Here is a 20,417-nt window from a genome sequence, read left to right as displayed (position 1 = left end):
GTGACAATGAGGTGCGTCACAAGTAAAGATGGAACTCTTCACACAGCTCACCTAAAATTGCTGAGACTCTGTGCTAACATTTCAGTGGGTCCTCAGCAAACATCACGCTGGCTCGACAAAACCAAACAGGCCTCACAAACACTTTAACGATGAGCGCAAACACTGCAGGCAGCTGGGCTCAACTCACATTCAAATGAATGGCAACACCCATGTGTGTGGATCAAAGCTGCAGGGAATCAATATTTAGAGCCAAGAGTGAATATTTAGAGAGAATTTGCAATATTTGCTTCTTTTTTCTATTTTATTGTAGGAAACTCATCAAATAAAGCCAACACACTGCAGAAATGTCAGCTCTACACAGCAGAGGTGAAAGACTAAGCTGAAAATGACAGCTCCATTCTTCTGATTGTTTTAGTTACTGCCACAGCCTAAACCTCCCCTAAAGGCAGGTCCGTCCCAATTAGCCTTCCTCGTGCAGCTTTAATTAAATATTGGTTCCACATGACAAGTTGAAGTGCAGTGCCAGCTCTCTGGAAATAGATTAGTGACCTAAACTTCAGTGATGGATGGCTGACCCCCACAGCTCTTCCCTGCTGTTTCTCTTCCTCTCCATCTCTCTCCAGCCCAGCCTGTTGGCCCCATTTCTCCTCTGTCCCTGCTGTCATCTCTCCTCTATCATCATTTAAAGGTTGCTTATTTTTCAGTGATACCAGAATCTTTAACTCTTACACCTAAATGTAAATATGTAAACTACCCTACAATGCCAGTTGCTCAATACTGGACTGCTACCTTGGCACTATCCTGCTACTGATTTTGGGGCCAGTTTTTATAATGTTGCTGACTGAGACGGTCTGTGGGTCTATTTATGCCGTGGGCCATACTTTGCCAAAGTACACCACAGTCATGAATTTAATACCTCCGCCGCTGGTGAGTGGCTGTGCCTGATGATGCTGAATATCCAGCAATATCTAAGACTTCAAGGGGAGGCATCGGGACTCCAAAATCCTGAACTTATTTCCAGGTTTTTGGACTCATTCACGGGGTAATCTATTGACTGATGATTTGAGCATTTATTGCCCAGGTACCAGTGGCATACCTGCAGAGTTAATGTACTTACTAAAAGGCCTGCATATTAAACATGTGTTCATTGAGTTAAGGCAGGCTGGACTGCTAGAGAGACAAAAACAAACAAACATACAAATGGTCAGCGTGGCTTTCCCACGGGATTCCTGACATTCCTCCTCCTCTTTCTCTCTTTGGATCTCAGCTTCTCTCATTCTGCCCTGAGGCTGCAGCTGGCCTCCTAACATCCTGACAGGCCTGCTAACTAACACACAGCACAAACACGCATACACCTCTAACAGACATGTGCGAGGCCTCAACCAGAACGTGTGAAAACGGGATATCTGGGAAACCTAGTGGTGTAAAGGAAAGAACAGCCGGACAGACAGGCATATGAGGAGAGTTGGAAAAGTGCAGTCACTCGCGAGGCTCAGTGGGACTAACTGTAACAGGGGGCCAAACAGGGGCAAAGGTCAGTGTATTGGCAAATGATAAAGATCTGCAAGTTTAGCAGACTGAGAGATCCAGAGCCCAAACTAAACTGTGTCAGCACCCAGTCTGACTGCAGCGAATGGGCGCAGCACACTTTCGTCTGATTTCATCGCTTTAAATTTAGAAAAGGGCGTGTAGCGCTGCGATCCGCCGAGCCCAAGACTAAATCTGACAGAATCGGCACGTGCTGGGTCACAGCAGGCATGTGCGTCTCGAAATAGAGACGGAGGGAACGGGAGCACGGCGGAGGGGAAGAATGAGCGAAACGAGGCCTGCCTGCAGTGGTTTGACTGAGCATGCATGAACACGCACATGTGCGCGACCCCAGCCGGTCGCACCGACACACACGCGTACGCAGAGTAGCGAGCAGTGAATGCGCTGGGTGATGCGCCCAGAGGCGCTGAGGCAGGTTTGTAAACAGACCGCCGTCCTGCTCTAACACGGTTGGCTAAATGCATATCACACAAACACAGATCCAGGACGGAGATCAGGCTGGAAAAAACTGAACTTGAGAGTGTGACATCATTCTGCAACTTTCAGCCTGCTCAGAGAAACAACAGCAGCGTTTCAGGGAACCATCATGTACTCTTGAAACCGCAGGACCTTTCTCACTACATGTTTCTGTGTCCTCTGTGATGACCAGTAGAAGTACTGGTAAAAAACCAAGAGAAATGTAAACTGCACCACGATATCCAAAATAGGACACTGTGCCTTTAAGAAACGAACACCTGTGAGGCTGAAAAGCCAAACAGGAAACCTTGAAGCTTGAGGAATTTGCCGTTGAAGCTGTCGCCTGATGCTCCTCGAGTATGACCTATGAGAGAACCCATCAGTCCGGGGTGCCTCCTTTACAAGCGTGAAGCACAGCTGTGTGTAGCCTTGAATCGATTTTACATGATGTGCAGGCACAATAAAAGCAACACCTGTACAATTTAATCATCCATTTCAACTCCCTGTCTGGATTTGACGAACTAGGAATGAAAAAAGCAGCTCATATTTTATGTCTTTTCCCGTAGCCTCCAACTACAGGAAGAGACATTTCTGGACCAGATGGAGCACAAAATCCCCTTAATGTTTGTACTGAGTTTGCCAGCACTCTCTTTGGGAGAATGCCTAAGGAGCAACGCCCAAAACAACTTAGAGAAATGATTCCAAGTGCCTAAGTGCTTTAGACACTTATGTTACCATTAGATAGGTGTCTCTATGGCCAAAATGCAAACATCAAACTCCATCTACATACAGTCTCTGGCTCCAAATATTTTCAACAGCAGGATGTTTGAATATTATATACATTACTGCAATTATATGTTTAAATCCAAGACATTTCAGAATAAATCTTTAGGTCAAAATTGAATTAAATAAGAAATAACATCATAGTTCAGTCTTGCTTCTTCGTGTGGTGCTTTACAGGGTTTCCCAGCAATCACTTTGGCTTGTCAGAGCAGGAAAAGCACAGGTGTTACCACCAACGGTTGCTCACTTCCATTCTGCTGAGCCAATAAACAGTGGTGCAGCAAACCTGCATGCACTACAGTCACATACACAGTGTGATGCAAGCATCGCTATAGTGATTAATTGTGCCTGTAGGAACATGTCAAAGGGACAACAGCTCAATTATACTTTTCCCATGAAAACATGACAGTGTTAGAACAAGTCCCATCTTTATCTACTGACGTCATCGTTTTCATTTATTTACTTCGATTTAGCTAAAGAGCTTCACTGTTAAACTATTTACATTTGATACTAGTCTCTATGTTCTCAGTATCTCAATGTTTGGGAGAAATCCCCAACAACGAAATGATGAGGAAGTACTTTACAACAGTGGGAAAGAAAAACCCTTTTAGCAGGAAGAGACTTCAGCAGAACCAGGCTGAGGGTGGGGCAGCCATCTGCTGTGACTGGTTAGTAGGGGTGGGGGGGAAAATCGATACTGTGTAGTATGGTGATATTTTGTTTGCTAATAATGTATCGATACAGGGACAGCAGAAATCGATATTTCGTTGCAAAAAAGGTTTTTGTGCTCTGACTTCAGAGCATGTTGATCCTTTTTCTGAGCAAGAATCCTGACATTCCTTCACTGTCCAAATGTGTTTAACTTGTTTTTGGCAGCAATAAACATGACAGTTTACTTATTTTCATTTAAGACATGTTTTATTTTAATTAAGTTTAAAACTTTTTTATTTAATGTAAAATTATATTTTGTTTTAATTTACTTTCAAATTCTTCAGTTGCTGAAGGGGCTGCATAGTTGTCATAAACTGCATAGTTCAGAATAGCTATAATTGTACCAGATGGTTGATTCAGTTAAGTTGGACTAGACTGTAATACAAACCGTTCAGTTTGTCAACAATAAAACTGAAATGAGAGAACGACTGAGTGTGAGACTTTGATATTAGATAAAATGAATATTGATAAAGTTTACCTTTATGTACAGAATCTGAATATCGCAAAATATTTAAAAAAAAAAAAAATCGCAATAATATCGTATCGTGCGTTAAGTATTGTGATAATATCGTATCGTGGGATGTATGGTGATTCCCACCTCTACTGGTTAGTGGGTGAGGGGAAAGAGGAATGAAAAACAAAGGGGGACAACACAGTGATACAGTGGGTTTCCCATCAACAAACTCATACCTTCCTACTTCGGGCCACAGCGACCGCTGTGATTTCTTTTGCTAATATTAGAGATTAGTTTGTAAAATCTACCATTCTACTCCCAGGAGACTGGTCCATATTTGTAACTGGTCATATGCTGCAAACACTAGGCCTCTGCTATAAAGGTGCTTTGAGGTAGACTGGAAAACTTGGGTTGACCTATCAAGTTAATAATTACCTGCACATGACCACTTAGCTGGACTGCTGCCGTTTGGCTAGCAAAGCCAGGTAAGCATGTTCAACCTGCTTTTAGCAGTGTCAATAATAATAAAATGACCTCAGCTGACAGCCACAACCAAACCAAATGTTTGATTTGACTGACGGGAGCACAAACTGAAGCACGTGACCTGAACCTGCGGGACAGTGCATCGTTTCCACATGACTGTCTTTTTGGTAAATTGCATGAATAAATGGGTTCTTAATAAGAGCTAACATCATTATTGTGTGAGTGAATGTGTGCGTGTTTACTGTCTATCAATGCATCTGGTTAAGCCAGCAGATTAACCGGCCCAAAGCTGTCTTTCAACCACTGCCTTCTGCAAGGTCAGTAGGCAAGGCGGTCAATCCAAAGCCTGCAGACGGTCTTATCTGGACACGCGTGCTGCACGGCGTTACTACACACAGGCTTAGAGGAACACAACAACAAAGGCAGAGACAGCAGGACACACAGGCAAACAGTTTTACGATGCGGATCAGTGAGGCAGATACCGCTTTTGATCTGTTAAAGAGATTCAGGCTCATCCATCTGCTTCAGTCACTGCCACTGACCACTAGTAACAAGCGACTTAATTTGCTTCATGGATTCCTATTATAAGCAGCTGAAACCATGCGAGAAGCTGCGACCTGAGAATGTGGAGAACTTTGTTGTGGGACGCTTTTAAACCCATCTACGTTAGCTCATATCAAACTTCGCCACTCCTGAGTTCAGACTCTTAAAGGGCTTTTGATGTGCTCTCCTCCTGAGCAGCTCTGGGAAAGCAGAGGAGCGATGCTGGTAAGTAGTGGCCTTGTTAGGCATCAGAAGCAGCGTGAAACAGGCATCGCTTCCCCTCTCCTCTGAGCTCTCCTCAGTTCGCGTCTGACTCCCGGCTCTGTTCAGCTCTCTGCACTGGCGCTGGATCTTGCTAATCTTTCCAGGAGTTCCTATTCAATCTGCCAGCTGGACAAAAAGGCAGGAAGCACTCCCACCACCAACCCCCTCGGTGAGCGGCAGGACTGGGAAGGGAAAGACAGAGTTCGACAGAGAGGAGAAAGAACTGAGAGGACAGAAGACTTTAAAAGAGAGAGAGAGAGAAGAGCAGTTTCTGGTGGCGTCCCTGACTGACAGCAGAACAAACAGAGCTGCTTCCTGGCCTGACACACACAAGACATGTAACACACAACTTAGTTTTTTGGGTTGGGTCATTTAAAACTTACCCATAAAGTGCTTATCTTCTGTGTCAGTCCTCCAACCATCAAGTTTCTAAAGCAAGTCCAAACTAACACTTTACAAAAATTATTTTCAATACACTGAAATCAATAGAATAGTGCTTTACTCCACTGTGGATTTACATTGACATTGTGGAAAAAGGTGGCAGTGTCTTTGCCTGGTGTGACTTTAACATTACTGTTCCAGAAGGAGCTTCTAATATCTCTTCACTCTTGCACTGTCGCCAGTTTATCCTGACTTTGCATAGCTGGGGGTCTGTGATTTTAGACAGCTCAACATCAGCCTTTACACTTCAGAGTTCTGTTATAATTCGGACGATTGCCATCTACAGAAGTTCTCAGATGATACAGCCATCATTGGATGCGTAACAGATGGGAATGATCAGGAATACAGGGGGGTCATCGGTGACTTTGTTGGCTGGTGTGAGACCAACGTACTCCAAATCAACGCCGGCAAGACAAAGGAGATGATCATAGACTTCAGGAGGAAGTCACCCCCTACAACACCGGTGAACATCCAGGGGAAAGACATTGAGATAGTGGACTCTTATAAGTACCTGGGTGTTCACCTCAACAATAAACTGGACTGGACTACAAATACAGACGTCCTGTAGAAGAAGGGCCAGAGTCGACTCCACCTGCTGAGGAGACTGAGGTCCTTCGGAGTCTGCAGGACTCTGTTAAGGACATTCTATGACACTGTGGTAGCATCTGCCCTGTTCTATGCAGTGGCCTGCTGGGGGAGTGGATGCACGGACAGGGACAGGAGCAGGATTGACAAACTGGTGCGGAGGTCTAGCTCCGTGCTGGGATGTCCCCTGGAGTCTGTGGAGGTGGTTGGCGAGAGGAGGATGTTAGTAAAGCTGACATCCATCGTGAACAACCCACATCATCCACTGCATGAGTATGTGAGTGGGCTGAGCAGCTCCTTTAGTCAGAGACTGAAACACCCTCGCTGCAGGAAGGAGGGCTTTCGCAGATCATTCATCCCAACAGCAGTTAGACTCTATAACTCCTCAATCACGATGTCATAAGTCACTGGACACTGTGAACATCCACGGTCACCACTTCATGCATAATGGACCTTCCATGTGTACGGACATGTGCAGGTATATGTGTATGTATATGTATACATATGTATTAGAGCTGGGCGATATGAGATTTTTTCATATCACGATATGTTTTTTTTCATTTCAGGCGATAACGATATATATCACGATATAAGCCAAATAACTATATTTGTAAGATTTAAATGTGCCGTTGCTCACAAGTAAAATGTGAAATAATCAGCAGCTTGTTTTGATTTAAATATTTATTTCCCATAATAAGTTCAACAGGGTAGATGTACTTAAGGAACATGAGACTTTTTCAGATAAATAAAGGCAAATATTGCAAACTACACAAAAGGCAGCTGCTAAAGCGTTTAAGTTTCAAAATAGAACAAACAAAACAGACTAAATTGTCAATTCCACTTAGAAACAAAATATTAATTCTAAAAATAAATCTTAGTTTGTTTTACAGAAGAACAGACAAAATTGACTAACTTTTGTCAATATCAAATAAACTTAGAACTAAAGGGAAATTCTCAATCTCTCCTTATTGTATAGCTGAGATTTTCAAACAGTTTTAACAGTTACTTTAGTCTGACAAAAGCCGAATGACGAATTAGCGCTTCCAGTCAGAGATTGAGCATGCACCGGCTTATTGTATTTCCAGACTTGCTTTCGGCACAATTTACAGTGCGCGCTACTCTGTTTTTTGTCAGACTTGAAATAGCCGAAATACCTTCACACTATGGAACTTCTGTGGCTCTTCCATTCGACAATCTCTCCGGCATTGGAACCATCATCTGTTTTCTCTTCGGTAACCTTCGGTCACGCTCTCGGTTGATTTTTCTCTAGTCGGCGCACTCATTTCCTCCATTACCCGGGCGGCACGGCGGCTGGCTGCTTCCCAAAACAAATACACATGTGCGGCTTGGCACTTATGCTGTACGTAACAAGTCACGTGAGTGACGCTGCGGCTGTGATTGGTTCGGCTCTGCGCTACTTAATTCGGATTGGCTGTTCTTTTTTTTTTTTTTTTTTTTTTTTTTAAAGAGGACAAGAGCGGTGAGGCCTATCGCAATAGTTTAACTTTTCTATCGAGAAAAAGTTATTTCGCAATACATATCGTTATCGTTCTATCGCCCCGCTGTAGTGTATAGTCTTACTTTTTTTTTCATTGATTGTACTGTACTTGTATTTTTGTATTTCCTTCTGATATCTGTACCTGAGCTGAGGTGACGCAAAAAATTTCCCTGTTGTGGGATCAATAAAGTCTTATCTTATCAAAAATTGCAAGTAACAAATAACTGTTAACTGTAAGGTTATTTTAACCCCTCTCTCCTATGATCTGTGGGGAAAAAAAACAACAAAACAAAACAGAAAAAAAGACTCAAGGTGAAACTGAGAGCAGAGGAGAGATTTATTTTTCCTTTATTCCCCAAATTAAAAACTGAATTTCATTAAAAAAAAATCTCTTGCAGTAGTTAACAGATTAACAGTGTAATATTTACTTAAAATTCTTTGTTTCTTAACAACAAGCTCAAGCGCTTGCTTGCACTACTGGAATCTGAGCAAGTGAGCTGCAGGCATCAGCCCAGTCGTCTAATATTTCACCATCTGTCTTTCCAAAAGTGCGGCAGAACAATGCAGGGCCTCAGAGGCCAGCTGAGCTTTCACACTTCGTAACAATGCCAAGTACAGCAGAACTGAAGCCAACCTTTAGTCTTAGACTGTAGCTCCAGTTGGCTGCTCGTCAAGTCAAAACATAATCAGCTCTTCTGTCTGTCTTTCTAACACTGGTATTTCCTTTTTTCCCCCCTCTGCAACTTCTCCATTAAAATACATTGTTCTGTCATCGTGACTTTTATGAGCCTCATATTTGGTCGAGTCCGCATTTTATGATGCAGACGCAAATGTTTAACCTACTGCTCTGGAAATCTGTTCAGGGTAACAGTAGAAGTAAACGCCTAACATGACAAAAGAAAAGAAAAAAAACGCAGTTTGATTATGTTAACAGATACAACAACAGAAGCTGCAAAAAGTGTTGAAGCTGCATGAGCCAACTTCACAATTACACGTGGCCCTGCATATTTAATTGGTACTTTTAACCCGTTAAGCTCTTTATCTGGGTAGACAGAAACACACTAGTTGCTGTTTCAGCAACACTATGGATTAATCCAGAGTCTCAGCAGGTCCTTCCTGTCACATTTTTTTCTGCAGTGCGTGTATGCAGTACCATACCTAAAACCTCCCTGTGATTCTTCGCCTTCAGAGCCTCGTCCCCAAAACCAACACAAGTATTCCTGTGTAACTGAATCCTAATTAGAAGTATTAATAAGATGTATTTTTTTCTTTTTTTGTTTGTTTTCTTTTTAAGATTTCAAAAATGATAATTATGATGCAATTTTTTACCAGTAACCCTGATAAATCAGGTAAAACATGATGTACTAGAATTTGTGATCAGTGTCTGTGCCGTTTAAATAAAACAAGAGTTTCAGACAACAGTGTGATGAATACAGGAACAGACTGCAGCTGAGAAACTTTCCACTGAACTTTCTCTTTAAAACGTGCTCGCTAGTTATGTGTGAAATTTATATACTGCTGCATACTAAGAAATCTGATACGCGACAGAGGGGCCCGCGTGTGAGAAACCCTGAAACAGGATGGTGCTGATTGTGGATCTCTGTGGCCCTCTCCCAAACCGTCACTCGACTGCTCCTCCTCAGTGGCTGTTTACTAAACAGGAAACTAAAACCCCAGACTGAGACAATAATGAGTGGACGCCTCTTTACGTTAATGTCTCTCTCCATTCACTGAACAGCTCGGGGTCACCACAGGCTACACATTAAGATTTATGACCTCTTAAAACATTTTAAAAGTCGTTCAGTTTAAGACAAAAACAGAATATTTCTAAAGCACAACAAGAAATATTTTCCCCCCAAAAGTCAAATCAGTAGCAAAACCGAGCAACAGCGATTGGTTACCAATATTGACTTGCTTTTAGTTCCTATAAATTAGAAATGAGTCCATTCTTCAGTCTGCTAAAGACGATTCCTTTTCAGGAAGCCACTAAGAGCGTTCCCCAAAATTCTGGAATTTTTCCTTTAAGATCGACTCATATTGTAAGTTTCATTTCCCTGTTGTGGCCAAATAAGGAAGTTCGGCTACACAGAGCTAAGCACTAACGTCAGATGCTATTATTTACTTTAGAGTTAGAGATGGGGTAATAAAGCTGGAGAACGCGGAGAGACAAACTAACACTCCTGACAAAGAAGTATGCAAAACAAGAGAAACTGAAGCGAACAGATAAGGCATGTGGATGTTTTATTGAAGACTGGCAGTGATGAGAAACATTATTCTGCACTGTTGTTGTGCTGTTGCATGTCATTATATTCTAGTGTCCTGTTGCTGTATATACACAGTATATTGTATCTGAGAATCAGTATAAAGATAGAAAAGAATCAGCAATAAAACACCTACTGCCAGACAGATGTGTAGCTAAGTTATAGAAGCTAGCAAACTAGCCACACGGCTATTACAGTAGAAACAAATTTGAATATATGCCCAAGCTAGGATTGCACTGGCTGGTGAAAAAGTGACCTTTTACATATTTAGCATTATGTAAAAAACACATAGCAAAATGTGTGACAGCTGAACAAACATGGAGGACATATTTACAACAACAACAAAAGTAAAAGTCGTATCTGTTACAATCAAAATAACCGTGGACCACCTTCTGCTTCAGATCTATATAGACAATCCAAGCCATTGTTCCACCACTCCCCTGTCCACTTCCCCTGCTCTGTAATGCAGTTAGCCACATTTTGCGCCCGACATCCTGCAGCTTACTTTCCAAACAAAGTCATCCAAAAACACACTGATGTGTCATTGTGCGTCCTTGCCAGAGGAACGTGAGAAAACCCTTGTGGGAAACTGTGGAAATCCATCTTTTACTAAAGTGACAGACACACTTTCTTCATCACTGAACAACACCTTGAAGCCTTTAACTGCCTTTTAAACTGTCAACTTCATCCTGAGCAGCTGAATGTGACATGTATGGGATGCCGCACATGTTTTACTGTCTTTGAACCTGTGCTGGTGACTCATGCACGCAGCAGTGGCAGGTGTACACACAATAGAAGCAAACATGCACATGAGTGTCCTCACTTACAGTCAAGGTGTTGATGTTTCCAACTTACCTACAACCATTAATGTGAACTCAAACCCTCTTTTGACAGACTTCCGATACACCTGGTTGGGGAGGTTGGCGAAACCCACGTAGCCCTCTAGGTTCCGCTGCTGAAACAAAAAACACACATTCTGTCACAGAGATCAACAGCATGAATCAATAACACACTCAGACTCTTAAACACGCATCAGAATAAATATATGTTTGGAATAGCTGGAGCTTTATGCACCTGTTAAGACAAACAGCTGGATTTGGACACACAAGGTGACACAAATCTTGCTTTTGTAAACCTGTTACTAGAATCTTTCTGTGCTACAGTGGCAGAGGCTCTAAGAGATGAAGTACAGCTGGGTTCAATACATAAAGACTGCTATAAGGGGAACAGAAGTGAGTGGAAGAAGAGAGAAATAACAGGTTTTCTCTTCGATGGAAAGAGGAAGTCGAGTCAATTCTGTCAAAGTCCACGAAAAATGAAAGTGGAAAACACCAAAACACGAGGCCAATCATTTCCTCAATAAACACAAGAACACACAAACAAAGAGAATGAAGACGAGCAAAGGAAGAAGATCCTACGTGAATCGTGTCCATCATGTCCCGCATGAAGGACCGGTCGTACTGAAGGCAGGCCGGATCACTGATCTCCCTCTAGCTCTCCGTATCTCCCAGCCTGCTGTCAAAATAAAACCCCGCCCTCCAAACACATCGATTGCTGACCTCTGAGGCTGCCAGGCGTGGCACTGATGGAAAGTGCAGCGCTGAGAGGTCTGCTGGGGGTTAAAAACCACCCACAGCTAACGTCAGCAGCCCTTTCTCCGTCCAAAACCCTGATGTGAGGTTAAATAAACATCATAAACACTTTAACCATTTTTATAAAAGTGTCAAAATTTGTGCGTTTGTCTTTCTGGAACCATTTGGAAAATTAGCCCCAAGGCTCGCAAAATCGCTAGCCCGACGTCCCAGAGCTAGCAATATCTCCGGTCGGGCGACCAAAATCTATCTCAGCCCCACCCGTCGGGTTATCATATAGCCCGACAGGCGGGGCTGAGATAGATTTTGGTCTCCCAACCGAAGATATCGCTAGCTCCGGGACGTCGGGCTAGCGATTTTGCGAGCCCTGAGCCCACTGAATTTTCAAAATGGACTGCATCATTGCCAGTGTAGGAAACAGCTATTTTTATTGCAGAAATTTAACCACTCGATCAATTTCAGATGTTTTGCTCCTGAATTTCTTGTTTTTGACTGAACTAGTCAGTAACTAGTGTCACCTGTCCCAGCTGACTCTTGGTAAAAGGCAGAGAATGCCTCAGAAAGACTGAAACAGAGAGTGTTAACCATTTCCTGCCACATCTACTTTTGAATCAACTATTGACCTCAGACGCACTTCTTTAAGCCCCTCCAACCCAGAACCAGACACCACCATTATAATTACATTTGCTAGCTTTAGTATCTACAGTCATATCATGCACTCTGACATTCAAGCTGTCATATATCGTAAGAGTTGTTCCATCCAATCTACTTCTTTTCCACATTAGATCTGAAGACGATTCAAACAACAACAACTTGCTGCAAATCCTGAGTTACAGGCGTTTGTAGTAGAATCACCTACGGTATCGATTTAAATCCTAGGTGAGTTCCTTCTTGAGTTATCGCAATCACAGGATTTTCAGAAATCTTGACCTCTGGCTTTGACTTTGAGGTCACTGAGATTCAAACTTGTGTGAGATTTTTAGTACATACACCTATGGTATACATTTGAAGCTCATTCCTTCTTTCTCAAGTAATCACATTCACAAACTTGGGCGTAAACATTGCCCGCCCACCCAACGACAACACTCAATTAACCAGAAAGTGCCACAAACGCAGCCAGAAAATCTGTGAGCTAAAACAAAAATATCAACTTACATCAGTCCCAAATTATTTAGAGACAAAATTTAGATATGGTACAGAAAAAAAGAGCTTCTTTGTGACTGCAGTCAAATGATTCATACCATGTTGATTTCAGCTTTTTTTTAGTACATTTACTAACATTTTTAGTGCTTGTGTCCATTTATGAAAAACTCCTCTGGAGCATTAAGTCATCTGCTGCAAACCCTTAAATTTACAAACCCTTGAAAATTTACAAAAATGAATTTGATGACATATTTGAAGTGCAACAGTTTTATGTTAAACTCTTTTATGTTAAGTTTTATGTTAAGTCACTGCAAAGGCTAGAACAGCGGTCCCCAACCCCCGGGCCTCGGACCGGTACTGGTCCGTGAGTCGTTTGGTACCGGGCCGCGAGAGTTGAGGCTCAGGTGTGAAATGTATAGTTTTCAGGGTTTTTATCGGTTTTCAGCGTTATTTTGTTATCGTTTTTATCGTTAACTCGGTTTTCCTGGGTCTTTTCACGTGTGTTATGAATAAATCTTTTTTTCGGTACCGGTACTAGTTTTATTTTGTTGTATTTATCCACGACACCTTAAAGGCCGGTCCGTGAAAATAATGTCGGGCATAAACCGGTCCGTGGCGCAAAAAAGGTTGGAGACCGCTGGGCTAGATGATTTGTCACAAAATGGACGCGTCCATTCCACAAGCAAAACAATGTGCCTGGAGTTTCATGTTTTTAAAATGCTGGACAAACACTATAATAAATTGTATTAATGGTAAGTATAAATGGTCTGATTCTTATATAGCGCTTTTCTACTCTCCCGGAGTACTCAAAGCGTTCTATACAACATGCTGGCTGTAGCTATATTTTACAACTACAAAAATGACACAAATCAGGTTCCTGTTTCTCGGGGAAACTTCCTGCCACAGATCTAACCTGATATTAACACAATACAAGCCTTAGATCTGTGATATTCAGAAAGCTCTAAGTTACACACCACCATCAACAGTGGATATTAACAGCTCACAGACAGCAGCAAAAAAAAGAAAAAAAAGAAAAAGGAAGCAATCTATGCAAATAATCAATGAACACAGGTCAACAGCAGGCTTAACTACTCTGAACTTGCCTGAAGCACTTTCTAGTGTTTCCATGCCTGAGTCACAAATACTGTAGTAGAGTGTGTTACATACACAGCATTGATCTTCACAGCACCAAACAGAGAAAAACACATCTGAGCCACATGGCCTGAGTGAAGCTGTGTGAAAAAAAGAAGCATGGAACGCTGATCTCGTGCGCTATAGTCATCCACAAGTGCAAATGCAGGTAAGCATGAAGATACAAAGATATAGAGAAGCAAGAAAGGAATGATGAAGGACATCAGTGTAGTACTTTAATCCACTCGTTTGACTCTCATTCTCCAAATATACCGTGGATATCTCTGTGCAAAGTGCTCCAGGGTATCACTCTGTGCTACAGTGACAAGAGGGCAGCCAGTAATATCCACTTCCAGTTCATAATTCTAAAGGGCTGCTTTAGAATACAAAGAAGAATAGACGTATATAAACCGTGTATACACTGTTTATGAAAGATGGATGTTATTACGAGGATGTCAGCAGCCGGTTCTGGAATACATATTCTGAAGCTAATGTTAGCAAGCTACATCTATAAACTGCATGGATGAAAAGCACATACATCCATACTTTTAATTAGCACTAACAGACTAATTACACTAAATACTACCATTTTAACCTTGGGAGAAGTGAAGCACAAACTTCTTGGAGTGTCTGTTCCTCACAGAAAGCCATGTTTGTCACGTAATTAGAAAGAAAAGCAAACTCAAAACACCAATAGCAGAAACAGTGGACAGGTTAACAGAGGTGACACCTAACAGTCGTATCTGTTTTTGCAAAAACACTTCCGGTCCAAATTGTCACTAGGTGTGAATGTGAGTGCGAATGGTTGTCTGTCCCTGTGTGTTGGCCCTGCGACAGACTGGCGACCTGTCCAGGGTGTACCCCGCCTCTCGCCCTACGACAGCTGGGATAGGCTCCAGCGCCCCCCGCGACCCTGAAAAGGATAAGCGGAAGCGAATGGATGGATGGATGGACTTCCGGTCCTATAGAAGTCTGTGCAGCCTCTGACCTCTGAAAAAGGAATCCACCCCTCACTCATCACATCTGGTTTCAGAACCAGGAAGCTTCATAAGGAGATTTGTGTCCATATTTTACAATCTTTTACGTTTGATCTCATATTTATCTCTTTTTAGTATGCCATGCTTAAGTGTACCTGCTGTTAGCAGGAGGGACAACGCGGCATGGAGGAACTTGAGAGTAAAAGGCCTGTAATTTATTGCCATTTCACGCCTGCTCTGCCAACAGCTTTTCTTATTAACTCACATGAACAACAAAGTGTAATCAAGCAAGCTGATTGAAAAGGTCAGACAATGCCTTCACTAGAGCAGGGCGATATGACCAAAAATATTTATCACGATATACATTTGAAAATTTGCGATAACGATATAACTGACGATATAATTGACACTAGACAAAATACTTTACAACTCCACAACTTTATTAGTGCAAAAAAACCCATCAATGTATTTTCACTTAAACAAGCAGCTGTTTTTTCATGTGCATTAAAGTTATATAAAAATGTAACAGTGCAAATGTAAATTCCTCGCTAACAGTTTAACCAAAAGGCATTTCCAGTGGAAATTGGCCGACATATCCTCAGCATAACCATGTATAATATCCGCAAAACTTAAAAAGAGGTTATACACACACAATACTGTAATATTATGTTGAAGCACAGTACGTATCACTCCGCGAGGTGCCTGCCTACAATAGCCGTAATGCTCCGACAATCCATCAAGCGGCGCGGCTTCGTAGCTTAGCAAAGTCGTACTAAAACATTTGAGATTTTCGAGCACCGTGTACATAAAATCGTTTCGAGGTCAGTAAACACAACCAGAATTCACACAGGATTATAAGGGACACTGTCGATTTTCAGAAAATCAAAGGATTGATTTTAAGTGTGCCGTATTTTCCAAACAACACGGTAATAACGACGGCCCGCTAGCATGCTCTACCAAAAATTGTGTATCTGACGGACGAAAGCTAAACCAGTTCCACCACTGAAGTTGCAGCATTTTTACAAACCAATTCTGGTTTATCTATTTCATTCAACGATCCACTTTCGCCCTTCTCATTCTGCGTGGCCGCCATGTGCGTATGTAAACAAAGGCACTACGCATGCGGGTTTTCCCATATTCTATCGCGATATTTCATTTTCCTATCGTTGCCCAAAATTACACCGTCATTGCCGGCATTTATGCTGATGCATCATGTGTTAAGTACTGTGTGGTTGTGTCCCGATGTTTTATTTACGTTGCCAGCAGACAGAAATAAATAAAATGCTGGGACTTCCCCCTCTGGGGTCCCCACTCTTGTAGCCATTTTTCTTTTTCCCCTGGGGGGCACTTCACAGTACGCTCCCTCACATCCATTAGGGATAGTTTCAGTAATCTACCTCCAGACATATGTGAGTACTCCTACTGACGCTATAATTATTATTTCTTCTTCCAGGGAGGTACGTCAGGTTATGGCAACTGTTTAAGAAGGTTCCTCAGTTAAGTGGAAGATTTCACTCTGAAGTGTAAATCAGCAGAAATGTTTGCTAGCAAACTTTAATCACACTTACAGTAACATAATGAGATCAACTTGATTTTTAATAATTCACATCACCCGACTCTTAGAGCTCCATTGCACACCTGACGTGTTTGTGTGTGATGCGTTACACTCACAGTGAGAATAGAGAAAGGAGAGACTAGCATGTCCATAAGTATCAGCTGTATACAGATAAAGATTCTCACGCTGTGCTGAAATTAAACAAATGCAGAAAAAACAAAGCGAAAAAACAGGTGATTCTGATTTTAATTTATTTATTATTCATAATAAAGCCACATTCAGTCAATTTATATTCTTGGACGTCTTCGGTTCATTTTATTTTTACAAAGATAGGAAAACAATGTTCCCTCGTGGTGAGGTATACAGCTCACTAATTTAACACTAGCTCTGAATAAGAACTCAGTATCAGCTCATAACCAAAACCAAGGCATCTCTACTGCATCGGACAAGTAAAAAAGTTGGGTAAGTGTATCTCTGTTATTACCTTGCTTGAATGAAGCATAACAGGGCTGCTGCCAAAGTGTGTGGCTGCCTGCCAGATGAGAGTAAGTTCCAGCTGCTGCCCACACCCAAATGTGCCACTGGTTACATAAGATACCACCTATGATGGTTGATCTGTTTCCATGTAGCTCACACAGCACACTGCAGTGGATCTTTAACTATATGGAAGCATGTATTAGCGAAAACCAGTCAGCATGTAGCTCACAAAAAAAGTGTGAGTGGGCGGTTAGCGGAGAGTCTGTGGATCCGATGGGACACTACATGAATAAAATAGTATGCATGCACTAGCATACATCACATTTCCGCATAATATTCACATTGGTGTAACAGCTGCAGTGTGGTTATTTCTGACGAGAAAGTGACTAACTGAGCAACAGGCAAGGGACTGTAAAGAAGGAAGTAATGGGGGATGAGAGAGGAAGGCTAGTCAGTCCATACCATTCATACTACCCCATCCCCCAGTCTAACCCAGTGGTGATAGTAGCTGCTTGGTTCACTGACATCATCTGTGATGCCAAGTCCACCCCCTCATGCATGCAGCAGCTGATGCTGTCGCCCTCTCACTGCCTCCTCAGCTGTTTTCAACTTCAATATTAATGCATTGTGTGCTAAATAATGCATCGCTTAAACGTTGATTCATATGAGCGCAGTGAATGTATGTTTTCTTTGATTATTTTTTTAGCACCGTGCACACTGTTATGCCTGGGGGAGTCACTGCCAATCACCTCGTACTGGATTACAAACAGATGCAGCAGAAATACAATGTGTGCTGTGTTGTGTGGTGAGCAGGGACTCATTGCTAAATCTAAGTGTCAGTTTGAAATGCCCTGAACAAAGCCAACAAGATTCAAATAAAGAGGACTGAAAAGGCCACAGCCCCACTGACCCGAGGGTCAGGGCCACTGTGCCAAAGCTGTTGTTAAGAATATTAAAAAGTGATATTTCTTTAAGGGACTCTGGCATGGAAAAGCAAACCGATCTGAGTTTCACAGTCGCAGCGTTTAAAAATTAGACAAGTAACTGTGTAAACACGTAACGCGTAAACCCCACTAAGCCCATCTCTTTGTGCACACAGCGATAATTGACACCAGACCACGTACCCCCCGATACGTGCTGCTCTGTTATGGGAACTCTCAAGCCAGGCTCTGTTCAAAACAGTGACGTTTTATAAGCAACACCATAATTGCGCTGTCCAAAAGGTAAATTGACACAGAATCCACCTCCACATATTAAAACAAATTAAAGTCATTGTTCGTCATTCAAACATCGCTTCATTTTTAAAAAAGAGGCTACACAGGAGGAAGGAGGTGTGATTCGCTTTAAAATGATGCCATATAGTGAAGTACTTATTATATGGTCAATCAAATTTAACGCCGGAGTGTTCACCACATTATATTCATATCCCAGGAGATGAAAATTACGTCTTAGTCAAAGGCTGGTATTTGTAAAAATCTGAATCACCCTAAAACGGAACATTTTTTAACGGAGCCTGGTCTGCAATCCTCCAAGTCAATACCAGCGGAGCCAGAAACCCACGGGAACGGTTGAGGAGTTTATTATAATAAGTTTATTTGGCGGAAAAAGCCACAGGCGTGTTGTGAAGAGAGGTGTACTTACAGCGATGCTGGGAACCGCGGTTTCTGGTCGCTCGATCATCGTGAAGCCGAACTGTTACCACCCAGCCTTCAACGGACACTCACCGAGGCATAAACCGACAAACGTCCGAGAGGGTAACGAAACAACGAGATGCTCACGGCTTTCTCACTAAATAGCCGTTTTTTGGTTCAAAAAAAAATAGCAGTGCGTCTAAAAATGAATGAATGCGGTTACAGTAGATATGGCCGCTGACGGACACAACGGATGGGAGCACGGTGAAGAGAAAACGCTCCAACGGTCGCTTTTCCACAGGCGGACCACCAACGGGATTTATGCAAGGCCACATCCGGTTGGGAATTTCAGAATAAGACGAGGAGCGCGCCTATACAGTGTATGGCGCTCCTGTGTTTTTGGATTTTATTTTTAAAAAGTATCCGCTAATCGGCTTGTTAGTTTAGATCCTTTTTAACAGCAATATTAACAATAAAAAGACAAGCATTATTTGAACATCACCAGCACTGTCACAGATAAAAACACAACAAATAAGCGTACATAATTATACATCTAAACACAGAGTCAAGCACAGGGTTTTTCATTTATTCTTGTATACAGACGCCTATACATGTAGAAAGAACAAAAGGGCACAAATAATGGGCAAAACTATGAAGAAACGCTAACCTATAGATAATAGATTTTAGCAGTCATTTAAAATGAACCACAGATTCTGCCTATCAGATGTGTGCTGATGAATGCTGTACCAAAGTTCCGTAATCTTATTTAATTTTATTCTTTCCCTATTTGTCTGAATCAACCTTCCTACAGCATCACTTTGACAACTAATACGTTTAGGTGCGAAACTTCCGGTATCCCGCTAGCCGTGTCTTCCTAACTTGACCCTCCCGCAAGAAATCCAGATCCGCCTTCCTATTGGCCAAACACAAATATGATGGGCCTCTAATTGTGTTTGTGGGGCCTTCATGTGCTGGAGGCAAAAATTTGCTTTCTTCACAAACCCTGGACACTAACCAAGCACCAGCGAACAACAAAAAGAAGTGAGAGAAACTGTGAAACAAAGTGTACTTAGAACCACCACAGGCTCTTGAGTTAGTAATCGCAAACAGCAATCAATAAATCTTTTAACATTTTATTCAGTAACGTCATTCTTGTGGATAACTCTCATTTTGATTACACAGTGCTAAGGGTCTTGTGGTGAATGTCATAACAAACAGGAATTTTTCCATGTGCTCACCCCTACGTGATTTTTAGCTGCACTCATGAATAGATTACGAAAGGGGCCAATGGACCACAAACAAAGGGGGCTGCAGGTCAGTGGGGGCCCCGTACAATAGTGTGACTGTTACATTTTGTCAAAGTCTGTAACTAAAAGTACACAAAACAATTGCAGTGATTTTAAAGTATCATAAAGCACTCATACTACCTGACAGATTCCTGGTTGTTTATGGGGATCTGCAGGGCTCTATGGTAGGACTGATTGAACCTCTTTACATCATGCATGCTTCTCTTTGCCAACATTATTACTATACTATACTATTAAAAAAAAACAGATTCCCAAAAGTAGAATGGGAGGCAGACCCCTCAGCTATCAGGTCCCTCTCCTGTGGAACCAGCTCCCATTTTTGGCTTTGGAAGACAGAGAGCCCTTCTACTTTTATACTCAACTATTGTATTCTCATTTACTTCATAAATTTTCACTGCTGCTCCTCCCAGTATGGGTGTCTGCTTCCCACAGACGGGTGGGGCTGGGGGGTGGGCTTTTACATAGCTGCACTCAAGAGACCAGTTGTCTCTGAATTCACCCAGTAAATCAAAGTGATTAGATGTGTGGAATGAAAAACAGCAGGGCTGACCTCTCTTTGTCTCAGACACAAGCAATA

General features: G+C 42.2%; 1 protein-coding gene and 1 long non-coding RNA gene across 5 annotated transcripts in view; one reads left to right on the top strand and one right to left on the bottom strand.

Annotated features, from left to right (window-relative positions):
• LOC146513556 (septin-7-like) overlaps positions 1 to 18,857 on the bottom strand; it is a 53,373-nt gene extending 34,516 nt beyond the window's left edge. Inside the window, exons 1-2 of one of the 4 annotated variants that reach the window (XM_085165547.1) lie at positions 18,544 to 18,857; positions 10,883 to 10,979 (exon numbers count right to left, since the gene is read on the bottom strand). In XM_085165547.1, coding sequence (XP_085021673.1) covers positions 10,883 to 10,979; positions 18,544 to 18,582 — 136 coding nt within the window. In that variant the 5' untranslated portion in view covers positions 18,583 to 18,857. Of the gene's footprint in view, positions 1 to 10,882; positions 10,983 to 11,445; positions 11,774 to 18,543 lie in introns of those variants that run through there. The other 3 variants (XM_085165546.1, XM_085165548.1, XM_085165550.1) reach the window with 3 other exon arrangements.
• Positions 1 to 20,417, top strand: part of LOC146513543 (uncharacterized) — a 543,433-nt gene that overhangs the window by 270,130 nt on the left and 252,886 nt on the right. The window lies entirely within an intron of this gene.

This window comes from Neolamprologus multifasciatus, chromosome 7 (genome assembly GCF_963576455.1).
Source record: "Neolamprologus multifasciatus chromosome 7, fNeoMul1.2, whole genome shotgun sequence".
Lineage (NCBI taxonomy): Eukaryota > Metazoa > Chordata > Actinopteri > Cichliformes > Cichlidae > Neolamprologus > Neolamprologus multifasciatus.
Note: the sequence above shows the minus strand (reverse complement) of the source record. Positions and strands in the feature narration are given on the sequence as shown.